The sequence below is a fragment of the Pimephales promelas genome, chromosome 8 (genome assembly GCF_988280905.1).
Source record: "Pimephales promelas chromosome 8, fPimPro1.hap1.1, whole genome shotgun sequence".
Taxonomy (NCBI): Eukaryota; Metazoa; Chordata; class Actinopteri; order Cypriniformes; family Leuciscidae; genus Pimephales; species Pimephales promelas.
The window spans coordinates 36,044,687-36,068,719 of record NC_142776.1 but is presented as its reverse complement, the minus strand read 5'-3'; the positions used below and the strand labels follow the sequence as shown (position 1 = coordinate 36,068,719).

General features: G+C 35.9%; 1 protein-coding gene across 2 annotated transcripts in view; it reads left to right on the top strand.

Annotated features, from left to right (window-relative positions):
• The window catches only part of cacna2d2a (calcium voltage-gated channel auxiliary subunit alpha2delta 2a), a 228,055-nt gene that overhangs the window by 122,845 nt on the left and 81,177 nt on the right, over positions 1-24,033 (top strand). For both annotated transcript variants that reach the window (XM_039692870.2, XM_039692869.2), the window contains exons 5-6: positions 12,000-12,044; positions 19,011-19,149. In XM_039692870.2, the coding sequence (XP_039548804.2) occupies positions 12,000-12,044; positions 19,011-19,149 (184 nt within the window). The remainder of the gene's footprint in view (positions 1-11,999; positions 12,045-19,010; positions 19,150-24,033) is intronic.

The following is a 24,033-nucleotide window of genomic DNA, read 5'->3' as shown; positions in this document are numbered from 1 at the left end:
AATCCTGGAATGTTTTCATCAAAAACCTTAATTTCTTTTCGACTGAAGAAAGAAAGACATGGACAGCAAAAGTTTTTTTTAAAAGTGAACTACTCCTTTAAAGGAAACCTTCCAGGATTCGTGACATGGATTCGCCAGGAATCATGACATGAGGGTATCGTTACACCCCTATTGGTTCCCACTGGTAGATGGTGTAAAAATGGGTGGCAGTCAAAGGAAAGCCAATTGACAGCCAATCGAGCGTCTGAATGAATATGTTTGCACTTGTATGACAGAAAACAATTTTGTCCCCTCAGTTTTGCCAGACATTGAGCACTTTTCAATTGCAAATGATATCCCTGGGAAATGTTAACAGTTCCATTTGCACCGTAAGTATGGTGTGTGTGTGTGTGTTGCTAGCATGGGTCGTGGATTATCTGGTTATGCATTGGTCTGATGGATGTGTATTAAATGGGTCTATAGTGCATCTGCTACATCTGGACTGGCATGCATCTGTATATCTCTCTCTCTCTCAGTGCCCTTGACTCAATGCGTATCCTCTCTAAAAGGTTGCCTGATTTGGATGTTGTGTGCAGATTTTCTAGACATCGCTGCGTTTGATGGAAATGATTGCGGGGTGGTAAAATAACAGGGTTATTGCGGCGGCCGCTGATTGTTGATTGGCCGCTCTCAGGGCCGCTCTGAAGAGGGCCAGCGGCTCTTTGGCTCTCTCGGGGAAATGCGCTAATTTAGAAACATTTTAAAATAAGTAAAGAAAGAGGGGGGAATGTAGGACAAGACGCTCTGAAATAGTGAGGAGAGACCCGTTTAGCATGAAAGGCATCATTCCTTTTATGTGATCTGTTATGTTTGTTAAGGATGGCATCAGTATTACGAGGGCCTTACTGTATGTGGGTGATTCTGTTAAGACAATTATTTGACTTTTTTAAAGAATAGATAATAGCTTTAAACTTTTTTTTTCCTTTTTTTCACTGCGTCTCTTTAATTAGTTTTTCGTGAAGTTAGTTTTAGTTTTTAGTTAGTTTAGTTAGTTTTTAATTAGTGAAATGTTAAATTTGCCAGAATATCTTTGCTTTTTCCTTTTTATTATTTTAAATAATATTATATATATATATATATATATATATATATATATATATATATATATGTCTTAACAAAATAATAATAAAAAATAATAAAATGTATTTAATAGTATATATACTATTAAATACATTTTATTATTTTTTATTATTATTTTTGTTTTATTTATTTTTATTATATATTTAATAAAAAAAATTTATAATTGATTTTGATGGGAATAAATGAAGGTACAATTTGAACATTGGAAATGTCATTATGTTATTAAAAGTGGCTACATTAGATTTTTTTTTTTTATGAAACCTGTCAATATTTGAGATAATAAGTTAAAAATTTATAAAAAATTATATTGTAAGTTTTTAATATTTTTTATACGTTCAATGTTATTTGACCGATAGCTGTTTTTGCACTAATTCCAGACACAACATTAATTTATGAATAATATTCAGGTATGGTTATTTAACATATGAAATATTTTTTGGGTAAAATTTTAATTTAAAAATTTAAAAACGGAATCATATTGTAATGATTACTGTGTTGTAGCATAAGTTTAAACATACCTGCATGTATATTGCTATGATTAACCCTAACCCTAAACACATAACCCTAATTATGCTCTATTTACATGGATGATACATTTAGCAACCAGACTTGTGATTTCTGCCTGGGAAACAATCAAACTAGAGAAAAAAATCCCACAGACTTAAACTGAGGGAGGGACTTGAACCATATCTACATCAGAATATCATCAGATACTTGTGTGTGGGCTCTTTTGAATTTTTGATGTTTGTCTTTGCACGTTAATACACTCTTATACTGATCTGTTGTGTGTGTGTGTGTGTGCGTCCACACCTGCAAATGTGTGTAGAATTGTGCTGTTATCAGGCAGTGTGTCCACGCCGTGTTACGATTTTATCTGCTTCTAGACACAGACTCCTCAATGGAACCCTTTCAGAGAACAATAGACACCCGTATTACCCACAATGCAACAGGATAGCATTCCTTTGCCTTATCAGAGGATTGGAATATTCACAGAGCGATTGTGCTGCCTACAGGTCCAATGATCTGATGGGCGATAGAAAAGCAACTAAAGGAGTGAAATTAGAAGAAGAAAATAGGTTATGAAGGAGAAAGTCAAATAGACAAATAAAAGGAGAGGGATTTTAAATCATATGGTTTTAAATGAAGAATGACACAAAGATACAGTGTTTGACATGCATTATAATGCCATTTTTGTAACGATAAAATCTCCAGTGCCTTTCATACAAAAGTTAACATAAATAAAATAATTAATAAAAATAATTTATGATTATAAGAGGAAGATTCCTTATTATTATTGTTATAGAAATTATGGTATATGAAATGGTGTGTGTGTATACACTACAGTTTTTATATATATATATATATATATATATATATATATAACACTTTTTGATTTATTATAAATATACAAACTTTTTGATCTTTTATAAATAATGTATTTATACTGTATGCATCTGATGTATGCAACTTTAGATAGATAGATAGATAGATAGATAGATAGATAGATAGATAGATAGATAGATAGATAGATAGATAGATAGATAGATAGATAGATAGATAGATAGATAGATAGATATATAGATAGATTGATAGATAGATTGATTGATTGATTCTATGGACGAGTCTGTCAGACAGAATAAAGCATGTAACTTATGGATATATTAAACACAACATGTTATTGAAGTTTTTCTGACAGGAATGTGGCATTTTGACACACAGATGCAGTAATATTCCACCAATAATTCTTGCTCGGGACCAAGTGTCATTTCTCTGCTGTGGATCATCCGTCAGCGCTTGTGTGTGTGTGTGTGTGTGTGTGTGTGTGACAAATACAGAGCCTGACAGCCGTTTACACTTAACAATGACCAAGATGAATCTTTTTCTCTCCATGTGAAATCAAAATTAACCCTGTTTACTTAAAATGTTCCTGATTTTCTAAACAAATCATGCATGTTATTCCAAATATATACATTAGGAACACCTGTTCAATTTCTCATTGATGCAATCATCTAATCAACCAATTACATGGCAGTTGCAAGAGCTCAATTTGCAAGAGCTCACCAAAATTGGACAGTTGAAGACTGGAAAAATGTTGCCTGGTCTGTTGAGACATTCAGATGGTAGAGTCAGAATTTGGCGTAAACAGAATGAGAACATGGATCCATCATGCCTTGTTCCCACTGTGCAGGCTGGTGGTGGTGGTGTAATGGTGTGGGGGATGTTTTCTTGGCACACTTCAGGCTCCTTAGTGCCAATTGGGCATCGTTTAAATGCCACGGCCTACCTGAGCATTGTTTCTGACCATGTCCATCCCTTTATGGCCACCATGTCCCCATCCTCTGATGGCTACTTCCAGCAGGATAATGCACCATGTCACAAAGCTCGAATCATTTCAAACTGGTTTCTTGAACATGTCAATGAGTTGACTGTACTAAAATGGCCGCCACAGTCACCAGATCTCAACCCAATAGAGCATCTTTGGGATGTGGTGGAACGGGAGCTTCATCCCACAAATCTCCATCAACTGCAAGATGCGATCCTATCAATATGGGCCAACATTTCTAAAGAATGCTCTCAGCACCTTGTTGAATCAATGCCACGTACAATTAAGGCAGTTCTGTATTAGTATGGTGTTCCTAATAACCCTTTAGGTGAGTGTATATATATGAATAAAAAAATTAAATCAATTTGTGATAGACAAATTCAAATCGCTCCCATTTTCTTGTTCTGTGTGAATATCCCGCTTCACTCGGAAATCCATCAGAACCCATAAATAAATGGATGGCCCACTGTGCTATGTGTACTTTTAAGATCATGGCGTACAGCGTCTGTATGTGTGTGTACTGTAATTATAAACTAATTAGTGTGTGTCTGGAGGAGATACGGCTCCGTTCTAAGCTGTCTCCATGGATAACACTGAGATCGTTTGTAATTTAAATGTCTGAGAACGTCATGAAAGGCTTGTGTGAATGTATGTGGATGGAGATGATGAAATGAGTTGAGCCACATTCAAAAGAGCATTTGAAAGATGTGTTCATTTGACTCGATGTGTATTAATTGATACTGAGTAGGTATTAATTGATAAATATAGCAGCTTGTAATTTGTGGTTTGTTGCAGGTGCCAAAACATTTGTGTGTGGCAATGTTTGCATTGGAGAACTAGTGTACTAATTTCTGCACACTACGTAGTATATACAGCCGACTGCATTTTTTTTTTTATGTTTTGTTTAGGGCTGTGCAAAAATTAATTGCGATTAATCGCATCCAAAATAAAAGTCTGTGTTTACATAATATATTTGTGTGTGCTTTATATAATTATTTTGTATATATAAATACAAACACATGCATGTATATATTTAAGAAAATGTGTTATTCATATATAAAATATTTATATTTATATACTATAGATTATGTATTTATATACATATACAGAATTTAAGCGCAAATAATTCTTAAATATATACATGCATGCATAGGTATTTATATATACAAAATAATTATGCACAGCACACAAATATATTATGTAAAAACAGACTTTTATTTTGGATGCGATTAATCGCAATTAATTTTTGCACAGCCCTAGTTTTGTTGTTTGGAAAATTATTTGTTTGCAGAAAATAGCAGTCATAAAATGAAGTCAGGGGGCAGTCGTGGCTAATGGTTAGAGAGTGGTACCTGAAGGTTGCAGGTTCGAGTCTCAATACTGGCAGGAAATCACTGAGGTGGCCTTGAGCAAGGCTGCCCACTGCTGTGTGTGTGTGTGTGTGTTCACTACGCAACTGCTCCCAGTGTGTGTGCACTAACTTGGATGGATTTAATGCAGAGGTAATTTTTTTGTATAATGTCTCTGTTTGTAGTAAAAACTCTTTGTTGTCAGATTTTATTATAGTTTTATTATTCATATTTAAAATTTGCTTTTATTTATATATTTTTAGTTTTCATGTTTAATTTAAGTCTAATGTGCTTAGGTTTTCTCTTTAAAATACTTTAGCTATTTAGGTTTAAGTAATTTTTATTTCAGTTTAAGTTTGAGTTTTTTGTTTATTTCCAGTTTTTTTGTATTTTTGTATTTTATTTTTTTATTCAGTATTTTAGCAATTTTAACTTAAAATTGTCATTTTCAGTTTAATGCCAAGGCACAATTTCTAAGTTAACTAATCTAACTAATATTTATATTTTATTTCAGCTTTATTGCGATTAACAGAAATGTTTTTAATAGTTATAGTTCTACGATAAAATATTGACTTTACCTAAAAAAAAAAGCTCTACTCATAGGCATTGCATTGCATCATGGGATAGAGTTTTACTGCAAATACAAGGCAAGGCAAGTTTATTTATATAGCACATTTCATACACAATGGTCATTCAAAGTGCTTTACATAGAATTAATTAAAATAATCGAAAGAAATAAGAAAAGTTTAGAATAAAAATGAACGGTCGGACGGACAGTGGCACGTTGCTCATTTATTAAACACACAGCTAAACATGTTTTGAATCTGAGTATTTGAAATACTACACATTTTGAATTAGTGTGAGTTGTATAATATGCTTTTCTGAACATAAGTGTCTCCTGACTTAATAGATCTCCCCCTGCTGGTAGAAAAAATAACTTTAACCAGTTTATGAAAGTATATTCTGTCATTATTTGTTCACCCTGATGTGTTTTCATAACCTGAATGATTTTCTGTCTTCTGGCAAATGGAAAGTCCAAGCTGTTATTTCTTAGAATAATCTCTAAGTCTAATTTCCAAACAATGGACAAAGGTATTTTGCCGCTCTTCATCTTTCACAAAAGAAAGTTGGTTTTCTGACGGGAACAACACGAGGGCGAATCTTTACATCTGTATGACCCAGCTGTCGAATCAGAGAGTGAGGGAAATGACAAGAAGGTGAAACACACTGAAATGAGAGCGAGTGCTTCCTCAAAGGACAAATCAACACTATAATGGCTGTAGAACAAAGATGCCTGTTTCTATAGCAACAGCAGAGAAGCTGACCGCCAGTAGCCCGGCTGGAACCGCTGACTGAACGGAGACGATGTTGAGATTTTATAATTGTTTTATTGAGTGTAGTCATTCTACTGTTTTGTGGACGTGCACAAGCTACAAGCGCTTTGGCAGGAAAAATGCATTTGCTGCATGTTAAGTTAATTAAAATGAGTTGATGCAACACAATTCTTTTTGTCACAGTTCCATTATTTAAATGAGTAAAATGGAGGAACTTTTTGTTGGCCATAACACATTGGAATTGATTTGTTATTTTCTAAGCGTCATCCATTCATGTAGTCTTTTGTTTAATACTATATACTGTAAAAAAATATTGTTGGTTTAACTTAAAAAAGTAAGTAACCTGGTTGCCTTAAAATTTTAAATTCATTGAACTGGAAAAAGTGAGTTAATACAATGAAGGAGATTAATTTAACCATCAGAAACTCAAAATAATAAGTTATCTATAAGTAACAAATCTTGAAAATAATTTTCACAGTGTACTAAATACAAGTTTGACTATATATGTGACCCTTGACCACAAAACCATGGGAACATTTCTGGAAATTGAGATGTATATATCACCTGAAATAAGCTTTTCATTGATGAATGGGTTAGGGTTAGGGTTTCGTAGGATAGGACAGTATTTTGCTGAGATCTGGAATAGGGGTGCAAAAAAAAAAAAAAATTGAAACCTTGAGAAAATGGCCTTTAAAGTTGTCAATTATGTTCGTGATTGTGCTGCATTCACTCAGAAAACTAAATGTTTTATATATTTATGGTAGGAAATTTACTAAATATTTTCATGGAACATGATCTTTACTTGATGTCCTAATGATTTTTGCCATAAAAGAAAGATAATTTTGACCCTTACAATGTGTTGCTGGCTATTGCCACTAATATACGTCCGTGCTATTTATGTCGGGTTTTGTGATCCAGGGTCACATATTTCCTATTAGATGCCAGAACAAAATGTGAAAAGCCATCTCTATGAATGTGTGTTTATTCTAAAGCTTCTACCAGGATGGAGTGAGTTGAAACAGAGTGCAGATGAGAAACAGACCTGTCATAACAGATGGGTCCTGGAGCCCGAGGGACCCGTGGACTCATGTGTCCCGGGAAAACATACTGTACGTGATTCCTCATTCATATTATGCTGACTCATTTTTGTCACTTATTTTTAGAAATTTAGTCTAATTTAGAATCAAGTCCTACTTGAGGAATGATTTCAGGATGGAATCGATTTTTGGTGTGGATATTGAGGGGATTTTTTATTATAGCTTTATAATAAATGCCATGACTGGTCTGTTTATCTCAGGTCTGTATATATATATATATAAATTTTTCAGTTGTAGTGTTTTAAAAAGGCTTTTGAAATAATTCAACCAAGTGCAATATGGTTTTGTCAGAAATACCAACGTTTCTATATATATAATGTTATATAATATGGGAACAAAAACACACAATTTAGTAGTGTTTGGTGTCTATGACAGGTGTGGTTAGTGTGTTGAGCACAGGTGTGTGAAGGTGGACATCTTGTGCTGAGCTGCTACTGTAAGCTCACAGTTCATGTTTACACACACACACACACACTGGCTCACTAGAGACGCCCACACTCCGCCAGAGGGATTGTCTTTGCAGAGAACTTCTATTAATAGTCCACTGCTGGCCATCCTCTCCTCTCTTCTCCATCGCTCGCTCCTCTTCTCTCTCTTCAGCTCATATTGCTCCGTCTCTCCCTCCTTGTCGTCTGTATCTCTCCTTTAAACCCCTCAGAGAGTGTGTGACCTTTGCATCCTACAAAATGTGTGGCTTATTAACATGTCTGAATAATAAACTCAACATTGTGTTGTATAGACATTTTTCTAAACATGTCAGCATATACTCGGGACCTTTTTTGTATTTTTAAAATATTTTTTCCTTGTCTTATTTTCATGCAGATTTTTGGCCTGTCATTTTGGAGTTACGCAGTTTATAAAATGAATTTGTTTTTCTCCAGTATGGATCTAAGTAAATTTATATTATATGTGTGTGTGTGTGTGTGTGTGTTGTACATTTGAGATTCTTGGGGAAGGAAGCTTTAGACCCAGAGGGCCCAGAAGAGAGATCTCGAGAGGGCGGGAGGTCATCGCTCACGATTGACTGGCTTTTTGATTTTCAGGAATGGAACTTTCTCTCGCTCTATTTCTGTCTCTATCTGTTGATCTCCCACTCCCGACAGTGTCCCGGGAGAACGCTGCTGTGAGAGTTGCTGGGTTGTGTAGATTTGTCAGCGTTTTTGACCGCTGTCTTGTGACCAGCTCAGACGCTGTTGATGTCACTGTGGTGTTGGCGTCTGGTTTGTTTGGATTGGCTCTGTGGAGAGAGACGGGAAAAGAACTGGCATGGAGAGAGAGAGATAGAAGGAGAGGCTATTTTGGAATAGCGTACTAACATACAACTCTGCAGTGCATACTAGCCATTTTTGTCTTTATGAATACCTTGATAACCTACATGAACAAAATTTTCATTGATATTTACAAATTAACCAAGATTTTGGTTAATCAACTTTTCAAGCAACTTTTAACATCCATTTATTGACACATTAAAGCATTAGTTCACCCCAAAAATGAAAACTCTGTCAGTTTTTACTCACCCTCATGTTGTTCCAAACCCATATGTGTTTATTTGTTCTGCTGAACACAAAGGAAGATATTTGGAAGAATGTTTTAACCAAACAGATCTCATTCCCCATTGACTACCATAGTATGTATTTTTTCCTACTAGTCAATGGGGAATGAGATCTGTTTGGTTAAAACATTCTTCCAAATATCTTCCTTTGTGTTCAGCAGAACAAATAAACACATAGAGGTTTGGAACAACATGAGGGTGAGTAAAAACTGACAGAATTTTCATTTTTGGGTGAACTAACCCTTTAATGGTCATTTAAAAAAAATCAATACATGATTATAATCTGTAGAGGGTCTTCTTTTTTTGCGTACACTCTCATTAACATCAAAACCTATTTTTTTTTATTTAATACAAACATACATACATACAGTACATGTTGCTCACATATTATGGTAGCCCCGTTTGTGCTATATAGAGTGAATTTACACCTTTACTATTAACATGTTTATAAATAACTGAAAAAAGCACGGATGTCGGTGCATGTCAAAGCATCCCAAGGACCCCAAATACACCTTGATATTGTTGAATAAATTCAACATTCAATCATTTATAAATGGCCATGTGTCATTATATTATTAACATTTTACCAAAATCAAGCTCAAAGAGAGTTACATGCAAGGTTTTTGACCAGCAAATTTCTGAGAATTTCAAATTGCATTGCGTTTTAGTTCAACACACAGGTTATACTGGAGCTGATAAAAATCAATGCTCATATTCTGATGAATATATAAGATAAATCATCATTATTATTTTGTTTATTCCAAGCATATACAAATTCTGCATTGAATTGAAGCCGTGAAATCCGAGCAGTTTTACCCTTGGTACGGCGTCCCCTGTGTGAATGTGAGGTATAAACCAGAGGAGGAGAGAGGGAGGAGATCAGACACGACCCCCGTGAGACATCAGACCGCAGGGGCTCTGTGTGTGTGTGTGTGTGTGTGTGAGCGCTGGCATCAGGACAGAGGAATATGCTGCTCTTAACCAGCTGAAACAGTCCTACGCAAACAATATAGCAGCACATCACGTCTGAGGGATACTACAGCAGACTAATGCTTATCCATTCAGATCACAGCCACACACACAACATCACTCGTATTTGCTCAACATTCTGATGGTTTTGTACTCTAAAATATGAAATATTATGTCCGGGGTGTTTCTAGGGAACATGCTCCGGTCTATTTTTGCTTGTTCCCTCATGGATTTTTCTCATATTCTGGAAGAAATTCTTTATAGTGTTTCCAATATTAGTAATGAGATTTGTGAGGAAACTTATTTTAGTATTTAATGTGAAATATACAGTAAGTGGCATAAAAACTTTCAATGTCTGATCTACTAAATGTGATGAATTATAAAAAATTGCACAGAAATTCTGTATTAAAGCAATGAGTTCTAAGACAAACAGAACATTGATTATAATAGTTTGTTCGCTTCAATTTACTAAAGATTATGTATGTCCAGTATTGACCTTATTTGTTTTTGAGTGTGTGTGTGTGAGTGAGTGAGTGAGTGAGTGAGTTTGTGCATATGAGTGAGTGTGTGTGTGATTGAGGGTGAGTTAGTGAGTTCATGCGTGTGAGTGAGTGTGTGAGTGAGTGCATATGAGTGAGTGAGTGTAAGTGAGGGAGTTAGTTTGTGCATATGAGTGAGTGAGTGAGTGAGTGAGCGAGAGTGACTGAATGAGTGAGTTTGTGCATATGAGTGAGTGAGTGAGTGAGCGAGTGAGTTTGTACATATGAGTGAGTGAGTGAGTGAGCGAGTGAGTTTGTACATATGAGTGAGTGAGTGCGTGAGTGAGTGAGTGAGTGAGTGAGTGAGCGAGAGTGACTGAATGAGTGAGTTTGTGCATATGAGTGAGTGAGTGAGTGAGTGAGTGAGTGAGTGAGTTTGTGCATATGAGTGAGTGAGTGAGTGAGTGAGTGAGTGCGCGAGTGAGTGAGTGAGCGAGTGAGTTTGTACATATGAGTGAGTGAGTGAGTGAGTGAGTGCGCGAGTGAGTGAGTGAGTGAGTTTGTGCATATGAGTGAGTGAGTGACTGAGTGAGTGCGCGAGTGAGTGAGTGCGCGAGTGAGTGCGCGAGTGAGTGAGTGCGCGAGTGAGTGAGTTTGTACATATGAGTGAGTGAGTGAGTGAGTGAGTGAGTGAGTGAGTGAGCGAGTGAGTGAGTTTGTGCATATAAGTGAGTGAGTGAGTGAGTGAGTTTGTGCATATGAGTGAGTGAGTGAGTGAGTGAGTGAGTGAGTGAGCGAGTGAGTGACTGAGTGAGTGCGCGAGTGAGTGAGTTTGTACATATGAGCAAGTGAGTGAGTGAGTGAGTGAGTTTGTGCATATGAGTGAGTGAGTGACTGAGTGAGTGCGCGAGTGAGTGAGTGCGCGAGTGAGTGAGTTTGTACATATGAGTGAGTGAGTGAGTGAGTGCGCGAGTGAGTGAGTGAGTGAGTTTGTGCATATGAGTGAGTGAGTGAGTGAGTGAGTGAGTTTGTGCATATGAGTGAGTGAGTGAGTGAGTGAGTGAGTGAGTGAGTGAGTGAGTGAGCGAGTGAGTGACTGAGTGAGTGCGCGAGTGAGTGAGTTTGTACATATGAGCGAGTGAGTGAGTGAGTGAGTTTGTGCATATGAGTGAGTGAGTGAGTGAGTGAGTGAGCGAGTGAGTGACTGAGTGAGTGCGCGAGTGAGTGAGTGCGCGAGTGAGTGAGTGAGTGCGCGAGTGAGTGAGTTTGTGCATATGAGTGAGTGAGTGAGTGAGTGAGCGAGTGAGTGAGTGAGTGAGTGAGTGAGTGATTGAGTGAGTGAGTGAGTGAGTGTCAAAACTATTGGCAGGTGAAGTTTCAGGGTTATGTTTCATCTTATGTGTCAAGATTCAGAGTTATTTATTTAATTAAAGGCCCAGTTTATGCTTCATGAGCAGATGTCAGCAGCAAATCCCTAATTCAGCGAACAAAAAAAGACAAGCATGCGACAGCAAATACAAAACCACAGCAGACAGCTTCAGAACAAATGACAATTACCGCCTCATGACAGCGCCCTCAGGACAGAGATGTCATTTCATCATTGCTGTATTTTCTTATAATAACTGAGCTGATAAGATCACTTTATTTGGTCTCGCACAATAATACAGAAAGCAGGTGAATCAAAATGACAGAACTGGAAGGTTATTTAATGCTCCTCAAAGCAGTAATTCTGACCAAAAAAAAATGTTTACATGATTTTTGTTTTGTTTTATTTTAGGAAAATGACATCCAGTACTACGACTCCAAAGCCGACTCGGATGTTGTAAGTGATTTTTTAATTTATTTTGTGCTGCTTCAAATGAAAATGAATTTGTGTTTGCTCTTGTCACAAGTCACTTCATGTCTGTTGTTTTATTAAATAGCTTTTAGAGGTTTTGATATTAATAGATATTATTAGTGTTTTTCTTTAAAAACCTTTAAAAAAGTGTGTCATCGCATAAGACTAAATTTAGGTTAGGCCACAAAATTGTTTTATATATAGTATACAGTGTGTGTATATATATATATATATATATATATATATATATATATTCAGTCTAGTTGATCTATTATTATTTCAAAAATTATATATGTTCAATTTTGATTAACATTTATTTTTATATAATATTTTAGTCATATTTATGTATTGTTATGTGTTATTGTGTATAATAAATAAATAAAAAAGTCATGCAAGCTACAGTTTTGTTACCACGAAGAAATATTTTATAAATATATAAAATAATTATCTTTATATATTACATATTTGACAATGTGCTTGTTTGGTTTCCGTACATTCGAGCTTGAAATTGGTACAGACACATCATTGATTTTATGGAGAAACATGTGAGACGATGTTGATACTTAAAACCGAATGCTTTAATATAAGAGTAAGATAATGCAAGTCATAATAGAGCAACTAAATTCTTCTCTGGGACACAAATATACACGTCACCGTATTTTTATGTATCATATACTCAGTAACAACCTTTCATTGTAAAAGTGAAAGGTCACGGCGACTCTCTTCTTCGGCTGATTGATTTCACACTGTGCAGAAGGACACCGTTATATCAAGTAGGAATGGAGGCTCGAAGAGAGAGAGAGAGAGAAGGAAAAGTATGGCGCCCAAGAAGTCATAAATCAGAGTGTGATTTTGTGCGGTAGAAGCGGCATGTGTGTGATTAATGATTCAGCACTTTAGAGGCTGTCAACGTCTCTAATTGGAGGACATCGCTCATCGTTAACGGGGCCAAGGGGACGGCGACCCACCTGAGACACTCGTGACCCCTACCTCGCTCCCTGCCGGCCCCAGAAACGTGAGGTCAGAAAGTGCGAGGAGCTTGATTCCTTCATACGCTCAACTGCAGACACACCTGCATATCTCCAGAAACAATGATCAATATATGGACAGCTTCTACTATATTAATGCAATTAACGGTACTGTAGAAAATATGTGCAAATCCTTGGTGACACTACTTTTAAAATTCCACTCGGTTTTTTATTTTATTTATTGTTTTTTTTTTGTGGCAGACTGAAGACTATGACAGACTGTTGATCTTAGAATAAAAATATATGTTTGGTTTAGGTTTGAACCAAAACCTGACATATTGAATCAAACCCAACGTCCCGAATTTCAGCCAATCTCATCTGGTCACCATAGATGTTGTCTACGTTTATAAACATAATTATTAAGATTATATTGCTAAATTTGCACACATGCAAACACACACGCAGACTCTTAAAAGGCAAAAGTGTTACACCGTGTCATAACCAGTGTTGGGTGTAACTAATTACTAAGTAATTAGTTACTGTAATTGAATTACTTTTCCCTTGAAAATGTAAAGTAAGGGATTATCTGTAATTTAATTACAGTTACTTCTGATGTAATTGAGGTAAATACTGTGTATAGATCAATCCGATCTCACAGCGATTCGTATGCATTTTATGAGGTGTCTAAATGTTACGTACAAATTCGTATGAATTATTGTCAAATATGTATGAAAAAAGTGTGAAATGTCATGAGATCAGACATAAAACAATAGTGGGTTTAACATCAAAATGTATTGTCTGATGCTAAAAAGTATGTTTTTATAAAGTAACCTTCTCCACCTTGGTCAGTTTAAGGATAATTCATGTGATTTTATAGTATTCATTTGAAAGAATTAAAACAGATTCATGTCTATCCTTGTATTATTCAGCTGGTTGAGATTGATATGGGATTTTGAAAGTAATTAAAAGAAATTAAATACTTTTTAAAGAGAGTAATTAGCACAGTAATCTAATTAAACTGTTGAAGAGGTAATTAGTAACTAGTAATTAATTACTTTTTTAGAGTAACTTACCCAACACTGGTCATAACTACAGATGCCGCGGCACACGCTAAAAGGTATTTTTTCCATGTTAATGAGAGTTTTGTCCTAACCAGTCCTGTTTCATGTCCTATTCGTCGCTGTAATCTTATCGCATCACGTCTGGTTAGGACGCGATTGAAAGAGTCCTCAAAATGTCATTTTTGTCTCTCAGCCTTTAATTAAACCTTCAAAACAGGGTGATAAAATTAACAAATGAGGTAATGAATGGAGTTAAACAGGTGGTCTATGGATGGGGCGAATGAACCAATCAGTGAGTCCTGTGTGGATTTTGAGCTCCTAATTAGAAGCTGTCTTGGGTAATTATGACTCGGCTCGACTGACGGTAAAAAACACTCGAGTGCAGGATAGTCAGGTGGATGAATAAACAAATAGAGGACATCGAGCAGAGATCCCCTCAAAGACGACGTTTCCAAATCAGTTGCCTGAAACTGTCTAAACGAGCAGAAAATGGGGTGTAATTGTGTGTGCCGGTGGTGTGTTTCCTTGAAAAACACAGACATGTTTGTCATCAGGGTCATTTATAGCATTCCTTCAGTTTAATCTCTCAGTTTAACAAGCAGACAGCAGGAGTTTCAAGTGATTTTGCGCATCAAATCAAAATGGACCTTTTTAAATGTTGTTTTAAAGAAATTCAATGTTTGTTTTCATATCAAAGAGTTGCAAATTCCTCCACGTCTGAAGCAGCTTTTCAACCGTGGCTGTAGGTGTACCACTCAACATTATTATTATTATTATTATTTTCTGTTCAATATGCCGTTGCACCCAGAAATGTCACCTTACTGAAGTAAAATGCTCTGCAAATGGCTTTATTCGGAGACTAGCTTTTAACGCTTGCTGTTTCTGCAGTAAATATAATGTATGTTGAATGCAGTATGAAAATGTTGTCTATGCTTGGAAAAAACAACATGACCTTGCCAAAATATGCAGTGCACAACCACTGTACACTGAATACTGTATCCCACAATGCAATGTCCTCGACTTGACCTTCTATTTCCAGTGCGACAAAAGAAACGCCACCATTATAGTAAAAGCAGCCACCATTTTAGCATCATCTTGACTCATTGTTTGATCCGAATGTCAAAAGTTATTTAAAAAACTAAAGGCCAGAGTTATTAAATACAGCAAATTAGGCTATGTTCACACTGCAGGACTTCATGCTCAATTTTGAAAAAATTAGATTTTTTTGCAAGGCCGTTCACATTTCCAATTAAATGTGACCTTTGTGATCTCCTGTGTGAACGTGAAATGACCCAGAAGTGACCCGCATGCGCAGAAGAGTAATCAACGGTCAACGACGTCACTTGTTGTTTGCGGAATAGTTCTTTTTTCATATGCTGCGAGCTTTTGTTTTATTATTATTATTGCCACAGCCCATATACTGTACAAACACAGACAATAATTATTTTATCGACGGGCAAAGTTTGCAAATAAATTTAAGGTTTTTCCGGTCCTCACCGACCTCGTCATAAAACCCGTTTAATTGATAGTACGCGTCCTCGGGGCTTCTTGCTTTGTCGCCGGCGGCCGCGGTGCGACACTGGTGGCTGGTGTTGCCAGATTGGGTGTTTTTTTGCTACATTTTAAGGCATGTTTACATGTGTTTTAGCCAGATTTTCGCCTGGAAGACTCTATAGAAATCTGGCACCCTACTGTACGAAGTTATACTGACAGAGAGCGCACGTTCACAGACACCAGAATGAACGTGTTCACAGTAATGTTCATCAGGCAGGAATACGTTTATTTTGGGCGAACGTGAACTGTCACGTATAAGTGAGTGCCCAAAATATGAACGCATTCATGCATTATCGTTCATTGAACGCGTTCAGGCACAACACTGGGGAAGAGACACGTCTGCAGCGGCCCATAACAGTGCAGAAACGCGTTGGAGTTAGCGTGTATTGGCTAGCTACGTGTGCGTGCAATGACGTATGTGACCTGGCCGTTCAGATTGAAGTCGCATTTCAAAAGATCGGATTCATATCGGATTTGGACCACATACCCAAGTGGCCTGGGTCGCATTTGAAAAGATCGGATCTGTGTCGTTCAGACTGTCATGAAAAAATCAGATACAGGTCACATAGGGGCAAAAAAATCGGAATTAGGACGTTTCAGCCTGCAGTGTGAACGTAGCCTTAGTGTGAGAGCCCAATTTTTAAAGGGGTCATGAACTGCCTTTTTGAATTGTATTATATTGTTGTCTGAGGTGAACTTATGACTTTTGCTTGGTTTTTACATTCAAAAACATCAAAATGAATAAGTAATAGGCTATTTTCTACCCTAGTTTTGAGCCTAGCTGAAAAACGCTCGGTTTTTATGGGCGTCTCTCACTGAACACTTGGAAGTAAACGCCCACACTGCTGTGAGTGGATAACAGTTTTGCATATTATAATAAGTTTCAACCCGTCGGTGTACGTGGGTAATTGTTTTGAAAACGTCCAATGTTGTAAAATGGCAACCGGAATGATTCGCCCATACATGTTCGACCCAGAGTCCGTGTGTTACACCATTCCTGTCAGATCCAATATAGACGGCACAGCACCGTTCTTTACTCTTAATTAGAGCAGCTAACTCAAACTAAACTAATCTGTCAGCGCAAACAAACAAAGGTGCTGATTGGATGATCCCCCGTTACACCGGACATTAATGGCGAGTCCTTCTTTACAGAAATGTTTTTATTGGGCGGTAAATAATTCCGCAAAAAGTAGTAAATTGATTAGCGCAAACCTTTTAAATCGATGTGAATGTGATTCATTTAAATATTCTCAACACATAAATTTTGCATCTGAAAGGGAAACTCCTACAAATGCATATGCAAAGATGTCAGCTGCAAAAATAACCCCGTCCACACCTCTCCAGCGCTGGTTTTTCACTGGAAATCCTAGTAGTTTTTTAATGCCAAAAAAAGGGTTTGCGTTGGCACAAGCTGTTAGTAAATCTGGTCCTGTGGTTAATCCTGTTAGTTCAGGTTAGCTAATCTAGATCCCGGTTTCAACTTTAATCATGACCCACTAAAGATTTTCGGATTATTAACGCTCTGAATCATATATGAAACTGCAGCCAAAACAGTAACTGGTGTCAGATGTGAGCTAGTCATGAGTAAACTATCATCTTAAATGATTTACCACCAAAACTCAAAAGGAATGGCATATCCAAGAGGTTGTTTGTATCATATTTGTGTGCATGCGTGTTCATGTCTTATTGAGAGGTATCAGAAAACCACTGTCTCCATGTTCGGCCCGACAACAGTTTGTACTGTAATTGCGTTTTAATAGACAATTAAAGGCAGGCCATAAATCAGTCCTCAATTGGCAGGAGGCTTGAATTTAATTTTGAGGAAAACAAAAAAACGAACAGTGTTTACTACGTCAACCTCAATTAACCCCTGCCTCTCTATTACTGTACCGTATACACTTCACCTCGATTGTGAGATGAAGAATTAAACATAACAAGAAAAAAATTATGAGTGGAAAATGACTAAATAATGACAATTATTTCGGAAAAGGTCAGACTGTGGATTATTTTGCATTTTATCCAGTCTTGTGTTTCACACTGTAAAAAATATTGTTGGTTTAACTTAAAAAATGAAGTAACCTGGTTGCCTTAAAAAAATTCAAGTTCATTGAAACGGAACAATTGAGTTCATACAATGAAGGAGATTGATTTAATCATCGGAAACTTAAAATATTATGTTATCTGAACTACATAAATTATTTAAGTTGATTTGACAAAAGAAATAATGTTGTGATTGCAAATCATTAAAGATGATGATTATTTTAGGTTTGTTTGTCGCACTGGAAATGTAAGGTAAAGTTGAGTGCATTGCATTGCGGGATGCTGGATGAATCCTGCACATTTTGCGAAATGTAGTTCACTGTAAAAAAATTTGTTGGTTTAACTTGGTTGCCATCAAATTTTAAGTTCATTGAACTTAAGTGAATGCAATGAAGGAGATTGATTTAATCAAAAGAAACTCAAAAAAATACATATAAATATAAATATAATTAATAATTAAATTATAATTAAAATATAAATAATATAAAATTATAAATAAATAAAAATATATAAATATAAAAAATATTATGTTATCTGAAGTACATAAATAATGTGTTTATGTTTAAGTTGATTTGACAAAAGAAAAATGTTGTGATTGCAAATCACGAAAATATATATATTTTTTTTACAGTTTTTGTATTCCAATTGAATATTGCACATAGTATACATACTGAAAAAATGTAATGGAAGAAGGCCATTCCCCTACGTATACGCAATTAGCATGCAGTTTACGGATAGACGTAATTATTATGTTCAGCATACATTCAGAATGTGTTTTTTTTATGAATACACACCATTAAAATCCAGTGATTATACCATTTATGCTGCCTTGATACTTTGAGTCACTGAAGTTCTTTCAAAGGCAGACTTTTTCCGTGCTGAATTTTTGACTCGAGATGCATTAAAATGCTAATTATCAGCCTGTGCGGCGGCTGGAGCAGCCGTCATTCCACAATCATTGTGGTGATTTATTGACAGGGTTAATCGCCTGAAGGACTTCAATGCAATTGCGATAGCCATCGCCGGCGCTAATTGATTTTCTGCAATTTACGAACACTTTGATACCTACTGTTGTATTGTGTCATGGATGAATAGACTGGCGATGTATTACGGCTTTTCCTCCAAAGAGCTCCACCTTTGAGTTGTGGAGGCAGGATTACCCCTGTCATGTCTGTGTAATTAGTGTTTGTCTAATTAATCATGGATGCATGTGTGTGTGTGTGTCTAAATGATTTTCTGCATAAAGGTTTGCTTTGTGTCAATCAATGCATTCGGCTTGCGTGTGTGTGAGACTGTGCTGACGTTTCTCTGGTTTCTTCTCGTTGCAGCCGGATGATGATGATGGAGAAAACCTCTTGGAAAACCCGAACTCTCTCTCTTTGGAGTTTGTGGAGGACCTCAACTTCAAGAATAAAGTCAACTACTCGTATACGGCTGTACAGATTCCTACTGACATCTACAAAGGCTGTGAGTGCTGTCAACACACATACAGCAGCGTTCAAAGGTTTGAGGTCAGGAAGATGGGTTTTTTTAATGGAATAGATACTTTTATTCAGTAAGGACGCTTTCAATTCAGCTTGATACAAAAAAATATACAGTATATATTTCAAATAAACGCTGTTCCTTTGAACTTTCTATTCAATAAAGAATCCTGAAAAAAATGAATACGTTTTCCATAAATATGAAGCAGCACAACATTGTTTCTTGAGCAGCAAATCAGCATATTAGAATGATTTCTGGAGGATAATGTGACACTGAAGACTTTAAGACTGTAAAAAAATATTTTCATGATTTGTAATCACAACATTTTTTTCTTTTGTCAAATCAGCTTCAAAAATGTATGTAGTTTAAATCAGCCTTTCTCAAACTTTTTTCAGTCAGGGCACCTTTCAAAAGTGCATAAAATCTCAAGGCACCCCAGTGTACAATATAATTTAAAAACACTGCATAACCCAAATTTAAATGCAAATGTCTTGTTTACTTAGACAGAACAGTAATGAACAGAGCATAATATGAACTGTAAATAACAATAATAATAAAAACTTTATAGCACCTTTAAAAACACAGGTTTGCAAAGTAATTCACAAAATAATTAATCAGAGACACAAATGCCATAAAACCGTAAGAGGTGGACCGCCCAATACAAGAACCCAATAACAAATCCAGACCAGGAGAACTCAAATGAAGTGCAGGATGCAGATAAAATAAAATACAAATCCCCGGCTCTTATGGGGATTTTCTTTTCAAAAAACGATCCATAAAGTGGCCTAAATTCACGTTTATTTTTACGTTTCTGTCAGTCTGAGGTGTTGCTATAACGCGTTGCTATGGATTGCGTCACTTGCGTCAAGTTGTGTGCGTCTTGCTTCGGTCTTGTGAGACGGATTTTTTTATGATTAATTTTATATATTTATCTAAAATGAATTTACAATTTTATTAATATGTTCATATGTTTAAAAAGAAGAATGTAAATATGTAAATTCAAATATATTTATATATGAAATGTCAGCTGTTTTTTTCACATTTTTTTTAGCCTACGTAATTTTTTGGCGGCACCCCTGACACAGCTAGGGGGCACCCCAGTGTGCCGCGGCACCCACTTTGAGAAAGGCTGGTTTAAATCAATCTTCTTCATTGTATTAACTCAATTTTTCCAGTTCAATTAACTTAAAATTTTAAGGAAACCAGGTTACTTCATTTTCTAAGTTAAACCAACTATATTTTTTTACAGTGTACATAACTGATAATTGAAAAAAAAACATGAAGAAAATTATGAAGAAACAGTTATTTTAAAAAAAAACGGAATTGTGGGAATGTCAGTTTACGTTTTTTTCACTGTAAATTATACAATTCTTTTTCACTTCCGAAAACTGTACATTTAACGGTATTTTACAGTAAAATTACATTAAATGTACCATTTTTATATATATATATGTGTATATATATATATAAATAAATCACAGTTATTTACCATATATAGTAAGGAAACTTTCTTTTAAACAATTAACAGTTTTTACCGTTAAAATCACGATCATTTTTTACCGTGTATTTCACAATGTTTACTGTTTTTACTTTATTTTTTATCAAATAAATGCAGCCTTAATGAGCATCATTTCAAAAACTTTTACAAATCTTACAGCGATATGTGTATTAATAAACATTTTGTCATGTTCTCCGTACAGTAACATCTACAGTAGATCAGTTAATTTTCCATTGTGGCTAAATATAGTCCCATAATTGTTCATCCTTCAAAAATAAATTTAAAAACATCCTTAAAATCAACAATATTAGACTGGATTGGCTCAACAATTTGCTAAATGAATAAGTAAATGGGATCATTGATCTTGCATCTTGTATTATTCTAGATCACATTTTACTATTTTTTTGAGGATGACGGCATGTCACATAGCTATTTTGCCACAGATGAAATCGAAGCCATTTGACACACCGTTTGACATCCAGAACGTCTTTTTTCTCACTATGCATGAAAACATTCTTAGATGCATTGCATCATTTGCATTGCATTGTTTGTTTTTCTCCTGCTCTGACAGAACAAACCAGTTGAGAACTTCTGATCTAAACGAACTGGTTTTGTTCAAGTCAAAACTGTGATTTAATATAACTTGACTTTATTTTTAAAGGTTAGTTCAGGTAGAGATGGCTCTTTCTTTTATTGCAGTGTGTAATGATCACTGGCTGTGTTGCTGTACTGTTTAGCAGGATTTATTTGGACATGTTTTACCTCTTTCACAGTGGGAATTCTGAAGCATTTTCCTCTCTCGGTTTAAGCATGAAAATATCAGCGGTTGTTGTACGTGGTTTGTGATATCTGTGTGTCTGATTTCAGAACTGAATCACAGTCTTGTATCTTTGATACCATCTCCTGGGAATCCTTTGAGCGGTCCTTCGAAATGATGGCAAGATTCATGAATGTTCTTAAAGGGGCACAGAACGGTCTAATGACAGACAATTTTAAACTACACAGTATATATAACATATAAACTAGGTTTTTTGACGTTAAGAGTACAGCTTTGGAGACAAATGTTCGCTCTTTTGGTGTTTAGAAAGTGTTTCTGTGCCTCTCAGTAATTTGTTAGTGTTGACGAGGACAGATGTTTGCAGAATATCCTGAGCGACTCCTTCATCTGTCTGTGGATGTTGTATAGGCTTATGGGTAATGGATGATTGCTGGAAGATGAATGCTGGCAGAGTGTGATCAAACATGTGGACGTTGTTACTTTTGCTCTGCTGTAATACTAATACATAACCATCACATGTCACTGTATAGCCGGTGTCAGAGTCTCTTTGATGAACAACATTGATGTTTCTTTGACTAAGAACAATTACACAGCTTACTAGAGGAGGAGTGCAACTGTGAACTGAATATATTTCTACTGTGTTCTAGATTAATATTTGCTATAAAATGAATAAATAGACATAAAATACTAGTAAAACACATTGGGGCCATAGTCTAGCGGTTTTAACGTGCTTTTATCCGGCCAAATCCTGTCTCACCGTAAAATCCTATCCTCCTTAGACCCTAAAGCAAATCCACTAGCTGAAAGGACTTTTATTATTTTATTTTTTTATGGAATTTGCTATTTCGTACCCAATTAGAAAACAGGCAGAGCATTTTATGACAAAAAAAAAGTTTTATTGTATCACAAGGAATTTTTATTTTATTTTATCATTAATTTTGCTTTCATTTTAGGCACATTAATATTGGTCATAAATATTTTTTTTTTTTGTATTAAATTTATTTTGGCTAGTTGCGGCTCATTTTCTTATTTTCTTCAGCTCAAGTATTCAGAAAACTAAAACTTAATAAACTAAAACCTAAAACTATAGATATAGATTTTTAAAAACTAAACACAAATGACAAAACAAAATTACTCAAACTTTTTCTAAAATTAAAATGAAAACAGAAAATATAAAAATAAAATCTAATTCAGAATATTAACAAAAACTAATAAAATACCAGTGATACTAAAATAAAACCTTAATGTGCAAATTTGAATCTGACTTAATCCTGACATATCTCCCATTGTTTTCTATAATATATAACATGAACAAAATGGTAACCTTCACTATTAACTCGTAGTTTTCTCTCATAAACTCCTAATTACTGCTCATTGATAGTAAGTAAAGTCGTTATTGTAGTGGTTATGTTTAGGTACTGTATGGGGTGGGGTTAAGGGATCTAGAATACATGATTTATTAGTTATTTATATTACAGTCAGTTTTTCAACTAATTCTTTACACTAGAAATGCACTGACCATTTTAATCAAGGTTTTAGAGGTCTTGACCATCCGCTGTAAGGTGGCGTGACCGTGGGCTCATGGGAATTGTAGTTCAACAAAGGCGTGAGCGATAACCTCTTCACCTCTCTGCAGCTCAGACTGCTAATTTGGCTTAAAGGACAGTCGAGGATGAGAAGGTAAAGCAGTATTAGCAGTCTGATAAAAAAAAAAAATGTCTGGGAACAGGGATTAAACATTGCCATGGCAACGGGAGATGTCCTGACCTGACACTCGGAGGGTTAGGAGTTCAACGGATGAAACACATCTGATGAACGTAGTCCCACAAAGTAAATTCAACTGAAGAAGAAAAAATTGAAACCTGACTTCATACCTAACACCCCGTAACCGTGGTAAAATCACTATACCGGGCTTATTGCTTTTATAAAGCCAAAATTAAATCCAAGATTGTCCCCATTTACTTTATTAATGTATATTCCTGATCTTACTGGGTCTGTAGATTTAGTCAACTAGTCTAAAACTAAAACGAAAAGAAGACCAGACCACAGCATCATGAACCCAACCTAAAAGATTTCAGATTACTAAAATCCCAGGCGAGCACTCACTTGCTATGAGCCTCCTTAAAAGTCTGCTTAAAGATGGCGGATAACACAAAGTTAAGAAGAGAACACAGGAACACTCCTATTTCCAAGTCCACAAGATGTTAGTGGGGAATAAAAAAGGTTTACATGGTCATTTTGTCAAAGGACTACGACTAAAGCTAACTCAATTTGCTGTCAAAAATGAACTCGTTGTGTGGGAAATGCACCCCTGGTCGGGTGAGGACACGTCACATGTCCAAAACTCCTGTGATCTGTAAAGCTTTAACTGGCCCGTATTGTGTAGAGCTGATCTGAGCAGACTTGAGAGATATAGAGCCAGATGAAAGCAGGAACTTTCTGGTAATAGCAGCCACTTTTCAGGCACTAAATGGGGCGGCGTGCGTGTGAGTCCAGCTTTGTCGGCTCTGCCAGGCCTCCTTGGCCATTTATTGAGATTGAGAACGTTCCTCGCCCGCCTGTAATGAACCGTTTTATGATTCATTATCCCACC